Below are 15,822 nucleotides of genomic sequence, written 5' to 3'. Positions count from 1 at the left end.
TTCCAAGAACCATAACCCTTTTATTTTTCCTTCAATATGGCCATATGAAGGCTTGATTTTTGTGAGACGAGCTGTACTTTTGAATGACACCATTCGTTTTATCATGTAAGGCACTGGAAAGCAGAAAAAAATTCCAACTGCGTTGAAACTGCAAAAAAGTGCAATTTCATAATTGTTTCTGGGGTTTTTTTATTTAGCATATTCAGTATATAGTAAAATTGTCCTGGCAATATGACTCTCTAGGGTAGTATGAGTACGCAGAGAGAAAATATGCATAGCTTTTGTTTTATATAGCTGATGAAAAAAAATTGGAAATTTGTTAGAAAAAACTATTTGCTTTTGTTGCCATTTTAAAAGAACAGTAATGTTTTCTTTTTCTCAGGATCTAGGGCTGGGGCTTATTTTTTGCGCTTTGAACTGATGTTTTTATTGATACCATTTTCAGATCTTTAAAAATATTTTTTCCCTTTTTACTGTATTCAATAGTCCCCTTAAAGGGCCTTGAAGGTGCATTCGTCTGATCGCTTATACTATACATATCAGGGCGTCAGTACTGCGGTGTATCATGAAAATAATGCTCTCCTATGAACGCCGGCTAAACACTGACATTCACAGGAGACTCAGAGTGACAAGCATGAGAGTCTTCAGGAGACCCTCGGATGTCATGACAGTCCATAGGCGCCCCACGAATATGTCATGGGCACGTCGATGGGCAGGTGGAACAATGTAAACCATGTTAAATGATGATGTCAGATGACAGCGGCATTTAGCAGGTTAACAACCACGGGAGGAGATCTGATCTAACCCCGGCTGTTAGAGGTACATGATGGCTGATTCAATCAGCTATCGTGTGGGGAAAGATGCGGGCTCGACTTTTGATGTACAAGTACACCAAAGGTCATGAAGAGGTTAAAAGGCTACAAACCACACACAACCTGCGGACTAGAGTGGCACTGTTTTTAGAAAACTACAGACATGATTTTGTAATTCTGAACAACCCCTTTAAAAGGGATCTGTCAGTAGGATCAACCCATCTAAGCAGTCTACCTGGGCATGTAGGTTGTAAGAAGCTGTAGAAAATGACACCTTGTTATCTGTATCTGTAATACAATGTTATAATTGAAAGAATTCCATATTTTTCTTCATGTATAAATGAGCTGTTGAGATCTATGGGTCGGACATAGATCTCTCTGAGAATCTGCCTCCAGAGATGATTGTAAATGAAAGAGGGAGTTACCAGTGTGAGACAAGTAGATCAAGAGAGCGGACTGTCAGTCATTACATGTCCCACACTGGTAACACCTCCTTTCATTTAAAATAAGCTCTGGAGGCAGATTATCAGGGAGATCTATGCCCCACCCATAGATCTTAACCGCATCAATAGCATATTAAAGAAATGTGAATTTCTCTGGAATAAGACATCGGATTGCAGATATCAAGATATGTATAATTTTATCCAGCTTCTTATGATCTACATGTCCATATAGACGGCTTAAGAGAGCTGATCCTACTGACAGATTCCCTTTAAGTTTTGGCAATTCAAATCCCCAGATAAAATATCCGGTAACATATACAAACACACATTACATATAGACAAAAAAGTTCATAACAGTGGTCAGCTCGAGTGCTGGGATATTTCTTGATGTAGGACAGGCTCTGGTTTTAATTTCATGATTAATTATGGGAGATCAGGACTGTATGCATCCTACACATCACAGTCAGCAGAACATGGGGATATCTGTTCTCAGCTAATTACCTCGAATGGGAAGTGACTTCCTTCTGGCTGGATAATGTATATTCCACTTGGAGCTTTTGAATTTGTTCCAAAATAGTCCTTGATATCAGTGCAATCAAATCCTGCAAAGAAATAAAAAGGGAAGGTCTCTGCTTTACTAGTACAAGTAGTAACCTAGAAAGCACAGGCTAGCTTCCTGCATGTTATCCTGTAAGGGTATGTGCACACGGTGTCTTATACACCAGAGAATCTACTCAATTTTCCAAGACAAAGACGGTTCAGGAAAACACTGGAGGAGTGGAAGTCACATAAAAACTGTGCATGCTACTTCTTATACCTCTTCACGGCTTTCATGAAGACAGAAGTAGGTACAGCAAGTCGGTTTAACATCGCTCTTTGCAGAGCTTCTTAGTGCTTTTTCAGGCGGGTTCAAGACCGCACCTGAAAAAGACGTTGTGTGCCCATATCCAAACAGGGCATTAATGTGACTTGATGGGTAAGGGTGCTTTCACACTGCATTTAGGGCCACGCTCGGTGGCCCCGTTGGGGCTTATGTCCGAACCTCCCTGCAAAACGGGTTTTGGACATGTGCCATAGACTATAATGGTGCAAACGTGCGCTCTGCCGTGCATGATTTTCAGGCGGAAACGCCTTGTGTAGGTGGCAGACAGCGTCTGATTGTCCGCCTTGTGTAGGAGTATGCTCCCAAAAATAATGCATATCAGAAAGCACGTTCGCTCTGCTGGCACCATTATAGCCTATGGCCCAGACGGTGTATACGTCCGAAACCCGTGTTGCAGGGGGTTCAGAAGTATGCCCCGACAGGTCCCTAAAAGCCCCCTAGCAGATTACCATGTAATCCGTGATCCCATCTCATACACTATTTCATGTCTATCCATCTATCTATAGATATTTCCATATGGAACAAAAATGCTGTGTATTTCCATCCTGTTCTGCACGTGGAAAATCCTCAGTGGAATACAATAGCAGGCAAGTACCGTAGATGAAATTTTAACCAGTCTCAGAATTTTCGAAACATAGAAATCGACCCTTTGGAGTTGAAAGGAGGCACATCAGGCTCCCCTAAAAACAGAAACTACAGCAACAGAAACCCCAATGGACCCCATTATAAGTGAACTGGCCCTATCAGACACCACTATAATCAGATGTGATATGGAAACATAGCCTAGTAAAATGTTACCAGTTCTCACGTTTTACCCATCCATGTAAAGCAATATGGACATAAAATGGTACAAATATTATATATTATCATCCTTTCTGTATTATTTATCGTCATCCTGTTTGCATACATAAAGAGGATTTGGCGCCTGATTTCACAATATAAACTACATATAGTATTAAATAGATATTTTAGACACAATGAGGCTGGTGTACTCACTCTTAAAATCCATGTCAGAATGGCTGCATAATTCTGATATCAAAATGAGCATTTTGGACTCATAAAATGTTCGCCTTAATATCAGGATTATGCAGACATACTAACATGGATTTTCAAAGTAAGTGCACCAGTGTCATCAGGTCTAAAAGATCTAGTTAGTAATCTATGCACTTTGTGAAATCCGGTGACAGATCCTCTTTACACAAATCATAAACTCTTACCATGTGTCTGAAAGGGCCTATGAGGAAAAGGATCTGCGTGTTTTTTCAAGACTTCTGCATTCAAAAGAAGAACCTTATTGGTTAGTTCACTCACCTATAGGTAAAAATGAGAACATTAAGTACACTGCACCATACAGGATTTCATAATACAAGTTGCATCAAGATGTTAGTAATGGGAAAGGGTAAGTATAGCATAATTAGGCAGATTTCATATCTAGAAATCAGGTGATGAGCCCCAATGAGATGTAACGGCTATGGACACCTGTGCACTGATTTTTATTTGTTGTTCATTTACTTCCTAAAAGCAAAGATAGGCAACATTTTTAAAGGCAACTTTTTAAGAAAAAACGACTCCTACCATTTTGAAGTTGTAAGGATGTGCAACTCCTTTATATAGCTGGCTGTTCTGTTGATTGATCTAAAACTGTCCACAACGGTGAATTCCTGGGTGGGCCAGGGGCATTTCTTGATAGAAATTAAAAATCCCTACACTAATAATAATAATAACACTAAGAACAATAATTTAATATTGTTAAGTATGTAAATGCCAGATCAGAGTGACAAGAGGGAGGCAAGCACCCAAGGCTTCAGGAAGACAGATCATGCAGGTCCTACTGTATCAGAGAAAGGAGAGTGAGGAAAGTGTACAGTGGTAGTCTGCTAGGGGAGGTGATGACTCACACAGGCTGTATAGTGTGGAGAGGGAAAGAGAATTGACAGCAGAATCTGTATGGGAGAAATACACAAACATCTTAGCATCAGTGCCTGCACAATGGAAAGGAGATTTTTTTGTGGACTGTAAAAGACAGCAGTACAGGAATGAAGCTGTGTTAGTAGATTAGAGCTAGTGAAGCCAGCATTATCCTAGATGCACAGACCTTACATCCAGCCTATATTTCTGGGAGGGACATGCCTACTTAAGAAAAGTCTGAAACCAGGAGCAGACTGCAAACTGTATATCAGGGGGTCTAAAAATGAATAAAGGAGTGAAGATCACTTCTTATTATTGTACTTGTTTTTATGTATACCCCTCCTCACATGTAAAGCGCCATGGAATAAATGGCGCTATAACAATAAATAATAATAATAATAATAATAATATTATTATGTGCAACTCACTAGCAAAAGTGTCCATAGCCTTTACTGGGGCTAGCCATATTTTTGTTGAAAAGATCACACCCTCTTACAATCAGTAATAGTTTGCAGGGGAATCAGGCACCAGAATGGTAAATAAAAGGGGTTGTCTGGTCTTAAACTACAAGTGATTGCAGACTTGTGAATCCTCACATTTATCAAAGTGAGGATTCTCTGGTGCCCGCGCCAGAACAATGGTCACATGAGCACTAGCATGCAATATGCACACTCCCGGTCACATTCCAACTAGATGAGCGCGACCTAGCTCAATGCAAGTAAATTGAGCGAGGCCGGAAACAGTCTAGTCGGAATGTGACCAGGAGTATTGCATACTTGCAGTCACATGACCACCCGAAGAGTCCTCGCAGCATGTAGTGCACATAATGTGAGAATTCACAAGTTTGCAGCCACATAGAGTTTATCATTAAACAACCCCTTTAATAACGACTGCTTTAGCATGCATTGTTTGTAATCTCCAAAATGAGCATAGCTAATTAACGAATTGGATAAAGCAGTGTACAAGTATAGAAATTGCAACTCAGCATTTGTAAGAAAGAAGTATTTGCACCTGATTCAAGAGGAAATCCAGAGATTTTTGGTGTTCCTCCATCATGCTCTTCAACATCTTCTTTGTACTTCTTGCATAAGTAATAAGAGAGTTTTGCAGATTCTCTGAAGAGAAATAATATTTTGTTTCACAGGTTACAGCTGTGGTTTGTATGTGAGGAAACAAGCAGGAAGACTCCATGTATTTAGATGGGAATTATATAATAATTAACAGAATATAGAACGAGAACACTATCCTCAAAATACATCATAGAAAGGGGTTCAAGGTCAGACTGCACTCAACAGAGGAGATATGGTTGATGACCCACCATGCAGCTATGTTGAAGAGGTGTATATCCTTTTCAATTGCATCATAAACTCTATTGGACCTTGTTGTGGTTGAAGCCCATTATAACGTCAGGATCTTTTAGAAAAATAGCTGGAATTTCCTTTAATAAATGAAATTATTAATTTTTCTGCATCTAATTATCCTGACTAGAGATGAAAAACACGAACGGTAAAGTTTGGCGTCCGTGCAGAACTTCTCCCGGAAATCCATGTTACTGTTCAGGATCGACAGCCAGAACAAAGCTTGTTGAAAGCCAATTAACAAGGTTTTCCTGTGTGGGCACCTTCAGCACCATCAGAGCCATGTCAGCTCACATTGGTATGGCTGTGATTGGTCGGCAAATTATGTTAAAAAAAAAAGATTTGCAGTCCATTCTATTCTTGATAGCCAGCACAGGTAAAGCTGAAAGGTGTGAGCTGCAGCCATCAGCTGTCAGATGTATCTTGGCTAGTTATCAAAAATCGAGGAGTCCTCATGCCGTTTTTTTAAATTATTTAAATAAATAATTTAAAAAACGGCGTGGGGTCCCCTTCATTTTTGATAACCAGCCAAGCTAAGTCAGACAGCTGGAGCTGGTATTCTCAGACTGGGAAGGGGCCATGGATATTGGCCCTCCCCAGGTGAAAAATAGCAGCCTGCAGCCAACCCAGAAAAGGAGCATCCATTAGATGCGCTAATTCTGGTGCTTTGCCTAGCTCTTCCCACTTGCCCATGTGCGGTGGCAAGTGGGGTAATATGGTTGGGGTTGATGTTAGCTATTTTATGTCATATGACATGAAGCCCATGGCTAAGTTAATGGAGAGACACCCCATTACTAACTCAGTAATTAGAAAGTAACAAAGACACACACATAGCAAAGTCCTTTATTTGAACAAAACAATTCCCAACTATCTTTGATTTTTATTTTTACATTAATAAATGGGTAAAAGTAATCCTCACCTTTCTGACAATAATCCATAATTCTGATGTCCAACGACGATCCCCAGTTCTGCTATATCTGATTCTATTGTTGAGCTGTGACAAATGTTACCACTCAGGCCGAGAACCAGCTCACACTGAGCTGAGCCTGAGAACACGGCTGCGTGTGACCGATGGTAGCCTTAATGATGTCACCGCCTGTCATACGCAGGCACGTTCTCACGCTCAGCTCAGTTTGAGCTGGTTCCCGGGCTGAGCGGTAACATTTGTCCCTGCTCAGCAATGCAATCAGATGTAGCAGAGTTGGGGATCTTCGTGGGACATCAACATTATGGATTATCGTCAGAAAGGTGAGGATTACTTAGATTTTTTATTTTTACATTAATAAATGGGAAAAATAGTTATTGTGGGGAAGTGTTTTGTTCAATTAAAGGACTTTTTTCTGTGTGTGTCTTTTTTACTTTTCATTATGGGGTTAGTAATGGGGGTGTCTTATAGACACCTCTCCATTACTAACCTCTGGGCGTGGTGTCAGTGGATATAAAGCAGCTAACATCAAACCCAAAACTATTACCCCACTTACCACCACAACAGGACAAGTGGGAAGAGCCAGAATTGGTGCATTTAATAGATGCGCTGTTTCTTTGGTGGCTGCGGGCTGCTATTTTTAGACTGGGGAGGGCCAATATCCATGGCCCCATCCCAATCTGAGAATACCATCCCCCAGCTGTCTGCTTTAGCTTCTCTGGTTTTCAAAAATGGGGAGGACCCCACGTGATTTTCTAAAATTATTTATTTAAATAATTAAAAATAACAGTGTGGGGACCCCTGTTTTTTTTTAAATAACCAGCCAAGATAAAGCTGACAGCTGAGTACATCAGGCCAAAGCTGCCAGCTTTACCTGTGCTGGTTATCAAGAATAGAGGGTACCCCACGTCATTTTCTTTTATTTATTAGCTAAATACATGTACAGTAAGATACACACACACTGCACTAATTATCTCACTATCATTTAGTTCTATGGACAGGTGCCAGCTAGTGAACACTGTAATCAGCATCTCCTGCTCTTGCTGCTATCAGCAAGACCGGGTGTACAATGATGAGAGTAGTACTTATCAGCAGATGCCAGACCGGTGGTAACCTTTTCACCGCCTGTCATAACTGCCGGTTCACATGCTGTCATTTGTGTAAGGTTGTAACATGTAAGGTTACTGCTGATCAGAGCCGGTGTTTCTCATGCTGTCATGTGTAACAGCATGGGAAACGCTGCATGTTTGGGCCCCCCATTCATTTGAATGGAGTCTAGGTTTGGGATCAAATTCGGGTACCTTTCCTGTACCGGAAACCAAACTTTTTTTGAAAGTTCAGCCGAACCCGAGGGACTCGAAAATCCATGAGTCCGCCCATCCCTAATTCTGACCAAGACATACACGCTTGGTGGTGTCTCCCTACCAACGAGCCTTCAGAGAACATGCCCAACAAGCTACAATTGTAGGGCTTGGGTCCAGTGGAGACGCAAATTTCTAGATGACTGCGTCAGCAAAAAAGCAAAGCAGACAAGTTCATATAGGACATTATGACAACGGGTGAAAGGCTAGGGCTACTCGGCGATATGTCACGCAACAGCAATTCTCAGAAAAGTCACGCAGCAAAAATATCTGCGCAACTTGTCTGCGACTTGCTTATACGCATCATTTTTAAAGCTCTGATTTGAAGACAAGTCGAAATCAAGTCGCACGTCGTGTGCAGCTTGCAGTGAAGTCTATTGAAGGGTGTCAAAAAATCCAAAACATTTGCGACTTTATTTTGCAGGTCGAAATTGGATACCATAGGAACTCGATTTCGGTGTCATGGACGGTGTCACCGTTTAGCTCTAGCACAAGTGGTTTTTACATAGATTCCCCATTACTTTAAAGGGGTTGTCCATCTCTTTTACTAAAGTGGCACCACTATTAGCTCTTCACTAGTTATCTCACTGACATATTTATTTCTATGGACAGGCGCTGGCTGGTGAATACTCTAATCAGTGTCACCTGCTCTCGCTGCTATCAGGGAGACCGGGCGTACGATGATGAGAGTAGTACTCATCAGCAGACGCCACACCGGAGGTAACCTTTTCACCGCCGGTCACAGCTGCAGGTTCACACTCTGTCATCTGTGTAAGGTTGTAAAATGTAAGGTTACCGCTGATATAAGAGCAGGACACAGCAAGCCAGAAATGTACTTACTGCACATGCCAAATTTTTGCTCTCGTACTATTAAGGACATTTCTCTGCACGTCTGAAAACATTTGTCAGGACTTGTCGTAGCTTCTTTGCTTTTCTTCTTTATTGATGAGGTGACATTTTTGAGAGTCTCCTCCACATCACTGACTGATACTGACCCGACATTATCCTGCAAAATGACAATAACATTATATAGGCAGGACCCCAATATACACAATGCACATGATTGTTTGTCCACTGGAAAAAAAAAACAATGGATAAGGAGTTAAACCCTCATAAAAGCAACCTTTATTGCTATAGTGACAATATAAGACAAAACATATATGACTAATTTCTGTGAATAAAATACATCTTCATTGTCATAGAAACACTCATGGTCATCCCTCGCCGATCACAGGAAACTGAGAAGTATGCAATGTAAATGATGGGAAAAAAACAAAACAGAATGACCACATTTCTAACATAGTAAATGAGAAAACAGAGAAAAGGAGTGAGCTCATCAATCAGTCATGGGTGCGAGGCATAAAGTCTGTTTGTTCCAGAGAGAATATAAGAGCATAAAGGAATATTGGAATGTTAGATTTGGTGCTGAAGTGTCTAATACTATATTACTGGAAATGAGGGTCGTAACGACCGCGGTCATGACTGTGCAGATAGGGGCTCTTGCAGTTGGTGGCCCGCTGACTCCAGCAGAAAGTTCAAGCAGAGGTGAGTCCTTGGATGTGGGTCGAGCTCCCAGGGCTGTGGGGTACTCGGTACCGGGCCCGATGAGCCTCAATGGAAGATGTCACGGCAGCTGGGACCCGGCCCGTGGCCCTGGGCGCCCATTGTACAAGGGGAAATGTTCAGTGTGCTTATGATGATTAGAATGAATGAGTCGTGACGCCACCTGTGGTGTTCGGCAATGAAGATGTTAAGCCGACGCTGCAGACAGATCCTCTGGGACAGATGGTGTGGTGCAGCAATGATGTTATAGCCCTCCACTGGCAGGGCTGTAGTCCCAGGGCAGAGTAGGTGAAGTGACACTTAGATGGTGTAGTGTCGGGCGTAGGGGATGTAGCAGTGCTGGGCAGGTTGACGCAGGAATAAGTGGAGGACACCAGGTCATGTAGTTCCAAAGCTTTACTCACAGTCTGTTGTGGCACAAGAGCCCGTATCTGTGCCGTGTCCTCCGGGTCAGGAGCTCAGCCAACTTCCAGGCAAGATGGAGTACTCCTTTCCAACACTCCGCCAACGTATGTGCCTTTTCTGAACATCTCCCTCTTAGCGCCTTTAGTGAAGTACTCCTAGTACTGAGTTACACTGGACTTCCTCCTGTCAGATCTTCCTATGAACTCTACTTGTACGGCAGACAGCTGTGGCCTGCTTCGGGGACTCCTTACTACCTAGTCCCAGCTCACTATCGATGCTGTTGTGCCCCCAAGTCTGGTGTGGGAATAAAGTGATGACAGCTTCTATTCCTCCGGTGTCTGCTGCAGGACCATTAGTATCCGTACAACCAGCCTTGTGCTTAGAACTTGGAAAGGGTTCTCCTCTAACCCTAATCCTTAGTTCTCTTCTCCTCACGTTCCGTACTAATCCTTTCCTTCTTATGGATAGTCAGGCTTTCTATCAAAGTTCCTTTCCTGTGCCAGCGGACCCAGATCACTGAGGTCGGCTGCAGCACTCCATCCATCCCACTCCGGGGATCTCCTCTCACAGACTCCTGTGACAAACTGACTGAATCCTAAACTCTTCCCGCTCTTTTGATGCAAAACTAAACTCCACCTGCCTCCCAGCATGCTTCGTGTTCCAAGCAGGGAGCCACCAAAGGGTGCTTTGCTACACTACTATGTTGTGTGGGATGCAGGTGTTGGAGCATGGTCAGGTGTCTCCACCTTACCTGGATGGTGGGGTACCACACCTCATGAGGAGGTGCAGTACCTCTGTGGCGACTGAACCCTCAGGGGCGCCACATACCCCCATTAAACATAGCACGTCCACGGGCTGTAAAAGAAGCAAAGATGGACAAATACAGGAACCATACAAAATTTTTGTAATGCTAAATAAAGAGTTCTTATCTAAACTTCCCAATCTGAGAGGCACTGAGTCTTGAACGTTACAAACATTTTAACTAGCTATCTATATCTTACTACAGTTCCTAATTCAAAAGTGCTATTGGCAGTAACTCACTACCACTTCAAGTATTATAATAACACATTTCTTCATCTTCTCTCCTTTCACATTTTCTACTTTCTATTATTAACCTTAAGTGACAACCGCTGATGCCTGGTTCGTCACCTGAACTTTTCAAATCTTTATCTTTATTCAAATCCTTCATCTCTTTATTAAAACATTCCTAGTAGTTATTACTATTAACTAGATTCTATATAAAAGCTGTTCTCTAACTATTAATACTTTCATAAGGCACATTATAAAATACTTCACATCAAAACTTCAATAATTCTTGTAAGTGCTGGACACCGCTCCCAGCCGGGATCTCTTGCAGTGTCCTTTTGGTGGGAGCCATGCTCCAGGTGAGGTAGTCCTTATTCCAAAAAGGGCTATGTAAAACCAAGAAAGGGCCCATACAGAGGTGCTACTATATACATTACAGTTCTGGATCATTCAGTGTCCATGATCTCCACAGTTCAGTAAGAAAAACGCTACCAATAACACTGGAATCAACAGGGAAACATCATGATAACAAAAATAGAAAAAACAGGCACAATGGAGGGCACTGTACTGTATAAGGAAAGTGCCCCTGACTGTGGGGCCTTTCCTCCCCTCCCCTTCCCTCATGGGTTAATGGAGCTTGCCACGACGTCGTGCTGGGGCGAGACTTACTGATATAGGGGCCAATGGGATCAGGAAGGGGTTAGCACAGCCCCTTCCTGTATATATATATTAGTGGGACCGAGGCCGCCCTTCCTCTTTCCTCATGATCGGATCCTGGAAGTGCTTGTCCCGCCCTCCCTCCCCTTTTGTTATGCTTGTTGACTAATGTTTATTCTGTTCTGTTTATTGTAGTGTTCAAGTCACAGCGGTGAAAGAAGGTTTGGCACAAAGTTACGGCTCGCTGGCTGACTTGCCTGCGAATACAGAGCAGGGCATTTAGCCGCGAGCCCGTTTTAACAAATGTTAAGTGCCTCAAAAAATGGCTGTTTAAGGAAATATTCAATAAAGCTGTGACCGACCTTCACCCATCATTTGGTTTCTGAGTGTGATTTATTATGGTTAAGTGGGGCAGAGGAAATGTTATTGGTGTTTAACCCTGGGTCACAACAGTCTGGTGCAAATACCCTTCTGGGTAACAGAGTTAGGTTTTGGTATGCTCTTTAATATTGGTGGTCCCCTCCTGGGGTACTGGAAGCTGAGGACTTGGGCTGCTTCCAGGGAAGAACTTGTGAACATCCTCTTCCTGCTGCCTGGCCACAAATTGCAGATACTCCTTTTCTCCTGGAGTGAGGTTGGCATCTGCCTGTATAGGTAGCACATCAACTGCTGCTGGTGATATCTCTGCTGCCTGTACTTCTGCAGAAGTTGCAGCTGGTACCAATGGATGTGGTCCCTCAATTTCAGGCGGTACTGCAGTTAGCGGCACTACTATCTTGGTTTTTGGCCTGACATCTGGTGGTACCGGTGTCTGTGGGCACTTGTAGGGTGAAATGTGGGGGTTCTGAATCTGTGGCAAAGGAAACCCATGATGTACAGTGACACCCATCAGCTGCTCACACTCCTCTGCTGAAATCAGAAGATGTCGAATGGGACGCACTTGCTCCAGCCTTACTCTTTTCAGCAGGGACTTCTTCCATTTCCCCATCACAGTCAGCTTAGTGCTTTTGAATTGAGAGCACAGCTCATCTAATTGTCTCATGTGGAGTTCAAGCATGCCGGCCTCAGTACCCGAAAGCTCAAGGGGCAACCCATTTGGAGGGGTGGTAGTAATACCTGGAGCCTCCCGGCGGTGTATGACGTTCACCGGCGCTGCCGGACCCAAGGGTGGAGACGATGGTGGGGCAGATGGCGGCTCCGGATCCGCAGGGGTCTCCGGTGGGACCTGTGCAGCCGCATCAAGTCCAGGTTGGGGCTCAGCTTCCTCCGCTCCGGCTCCCAGGTCTTCAGAGTGCTCCTCCCGACATGCTATGCTCTGCGGTGATGGCAGCGTGCAGGTGGAAACAGGCGCTGCCAATGGTGCAGCAATGGCCGTAGGTTTCACAGGTGCTTCCTGCGAGAAGTCTTGTGCAGTGGCGGCAGGTACCGCTGGTGAAGGTACTGGTGTGACAGCAGCGATAGCAGGTACCAATGGTGAGGGTACCGGGCATGGAGGTACCGATGGTTTAGGCTCCTCCTGGGCGCGCTGCCAGTTCATTATCCAGAGCGCCTCCTGCCTCAGCCATAGACGGTGTGTCAGCTGGGCAATCTCAGCCTCCAGCTGCTGGCGGTCCATTGTAGAAGTCGGATCGGAGCCTTCAGCCAATGCGCCGGGGAGGTTCAGCTCAACCTCCTTGCGCTCTTCGGGCCTCCCTCCTTCTTCCATCATGGCGATCTCTCTCTTCTTCCTGTCTGGACTCTTTTCCCGCCACCGGCCCTTGCTCCTCCTTCTGAGGGCGGCGTCTTCTTCCTACTCCTCCATACCAGGCCAGTATACGAACCCCTCGGGGGGTGGGCCATGTTGCAGTTGCATAGAATTTCTGACAGGGGAGGCCCAGGACAGTTCGCGGTCTTTTCTTAGTACCACCCATATTGTCACGCCCTTCTTCTCCGCGTCGGCGGCCATTTTTAGAGTCCATTTTACAGTCTATCAATTTGGTTATTCTGCACATTCTCAGCAATGTTAAGTCCAATAAAACTCAGGCACACCGAACCCGGTGGCACCGGGCTTCGTCATCCTGTTCGTGACGCCAAAATGGGTCGCCCTCTCAGGGCTGTGGGGTACTCGGTACCAGGCCGGTCTCTCAGAGAGGAATGTCACAGCAGCGGTGACCGAGTCCGTGGTCCTGGGCGCCCATGTAAAAGGGGTAGAGTGGTGGAATAAAGTTGACGAGTGATTCGTGACGCCACCTGTGGTATTCAGCAATGAAGATGTTAAGCTGCAGACAGATCCTCTGGGACAGATGGTGTGGTGCAGCAATGATGGTGTAGCCCTCCACAGGCAGGGCTGTAGTCCAGGGCAGTGTAGATCGGTGTTGGGGAAGAGGGTGCAGTGTCTGGCACAGAGATGTAGCAGTGCTAAAGAAGTTGCAGAAAGAATGCAAGGACACAGCGGAATGTAGTTTCTTTACCTTTACTTTGTAAGTGCAGTCCAAGGTCCAGATTACAGATGGCACAGGAGCTGATTAGCCTGGAAGCAACTCAGGAATCTCTCTATGCAGATAGGTTGTGTAGTCTCCTTCCTAGCGCTTACTTGAGGTACATGCAGTACTGTGCTACACTGAAGTTCCTTCTTCTTGTTCCTGCTCAGATCTACCTCGTATGGCAGACAGCAGTAGCCTTCTATCTCTTCTCTTGGCTCACCCGTTGCTGTTGTGCCTCCGAGTCTTAGGTGGGAATAGAGCATTTACAGCTTCCTATTCCTCTGGTTTCTATTGCAGGACCATTAGTATCCATACAACCATGGAGACCAGGCTCCAGATCATGCGCTCCAGCTGGGAACGAGCTCTGAACTCCGCTCAGTCCCCCAGATTGTCTCTCCATGTCTACACACTTCGGCCTCCTCACACTAACTCCTCACTTCCCTTCATGGCCCTCAGAGTGCACTCCTCCCCCAGTTCTTGTTCAGAGCTCCGTCTGCTGACCCGGAGTGGAAACTGTGTTGCATGTTATGGTTAACTGCTAGAGAGACCCTTCATTGCTTCCAAGCCTGACATCACCCTCCCTGGAGGAAGGCAATGCCACTGTGGCGACCATATCCTAGGGGCGCCACATCTAGTTGAAGTGTATTGCTGCGCACATACCCGTGAGATCCGTCTGCGGCAATACAAGCTGCCAGCCAATAAGAGGAAGGCTTAAGTAACATGGTAACATAGTTTTGAAGGCTGAAGGAAGACCTTATGTCCATCTAGTTCAGCCTATTTTTAGTGCAGCTGTTCTGCATTGTTGATCCTGGGGAAGGCAAAAAACCCACAGAGTAGAAGCCAATTTTCTTCATAGGGAAAAAAATTCCTTCCCCTAAGCTGGGTCAACCATCTACCTATAATATTATGTTATTCGTAACCTTCTATACTGTTACTCACAAGAAAAGCATCCATTCCTTTCTTACATTCATTCAGTGAGTTGGCCATCACCACTTCCTCAGGAAGAGAATTCCAGAGCCTCACTGCTCTTACCCTGAAGAACCCTCTTCTATGCTGGTGCAGAAATTGTCTTTCCTCTAAACGAAGAGAATGCCCCCTTGTTCTTGTCACAGTCCTTGGTACAAACAGTTCATTGGAGAGATCTCTGATATACTTCTACATATATATTAGGTCTCCCCTAAGTCTTCTCTTTTCTAGAGTAAATAGACCTAATTTTGATAAGCTTTCTGGGTATTGTAGTGAACCAACTCCATTTATCATTTTAGTAGCCCGCCTTTGAACCCTTTCAAGTTCAGTAATGCACCGGCGTCCAAAACTGCACACAATACTCCAAGTGTGGTCTGACGAGTGATTTGTACAGAGGGAGAATTATGTTTTCATCTCGTCTCCCCAGACCTCTTCTAATGCATCCCATGACCCTATTTGCTTTGGTGGCAGCTGCCTGACACTGGGCACTCCAATTTAGCTTCTTATTGACTAAGATGCCTAAGTCTTTTTCCATGTCTGATTTCCCCAGCAGTTTCCCATTTAGTAAGTAATTGTAGCATCTGCTTCTCCTTCCCATGTGCATAACCTTACACTTATCTGTGTTAAACCTCATTTGCCATTTTTCAGCCCAATTCTCCAATTTACTCAAATCTGTCTGTAGTTGCAAACTGTTCTCCTTTGTGTTAACTACCTTACATAGTTTTATATCATCTGCAAATACTGATAGTTTACTGTGTAAGCCATCCACTAGATCATTAATAAGTATATTAAATAGTACGGGGCCCAATACAGAACCCTGTGGAACCCCACTAGTAACCCTGGCCCAATCTGAGTATGCCCCATTAATAACCACTCTTTGTTTTCTATCACTAAGCCAGCTACCTACCCATCTACACACATTTTCCCCTAGCCCAAGCTTTGTCATCTTACCAATCTTTTATGTGGGACAGTGTCAAATGCTTTAGAGAAGTCGAGATAAATGACATCCAATGATTCTCCTTGGTCCATTTGAGAGCTTACATCCTCATAGAG

General features: G+C 44.3%; 1 protein-coding gene across 1 annotated transcript in view; it reads right to left on the bottom strand.

Annotated features, from left to right (window-relative positions):
• The window catches only part of ANGPTL5 (angiopoietin like 5), a 60,220-nt gene that overhangs the window by 12,461 nt on the left and 31,937 nt on the right, over window positions 1-15,822 (bottom strand). Inside the window, exons 2-5 of the mRNA XM_073582936.1 lie at window positions 8,531-8,696; window positions 5,058-5,161; window positions 3,356-3,449; window positions 1,757-1,857 (exon numbers count right to left, since the gene is read on the bottom strand). Coding sequence (XP_073439037.1) covers window positions 1,757-1,857; window positions 3,356-3,449; window positions 5,058-5,161; window positions 8,531-8,696 — 465 coding nt within the window. The remainder of the gene's footprint in view (window positions 1-1,756; window positions 1,858-3,355; window positions 3,450-5,057; window positions 5,162-8,530; window positions 8,697-15,822) is intronic.

This window comes from Dendrobates tinctorius, unplaced genomic scaffold, assembly GCF_039654945.1.
Source record: "Dendrobates tinctorius isolate UK_male_01 unplaced genomic scaffold, ASM3965494v1 ptg000075l, whole genome shotgun sequence".
Taxonomy (NCBI): domain Eukaryota; kingdom Metazoa; phylum Chordata; class Amphibia; order Anura; family Dendrobatidae; genus Dendrobates; species Dendrobates tinctorius.
The sequence above is the reverse complement of the archived record's forward strand: the minus strand, read 5'-3'. Positions and strand labels throughout refer to the sequence as shown.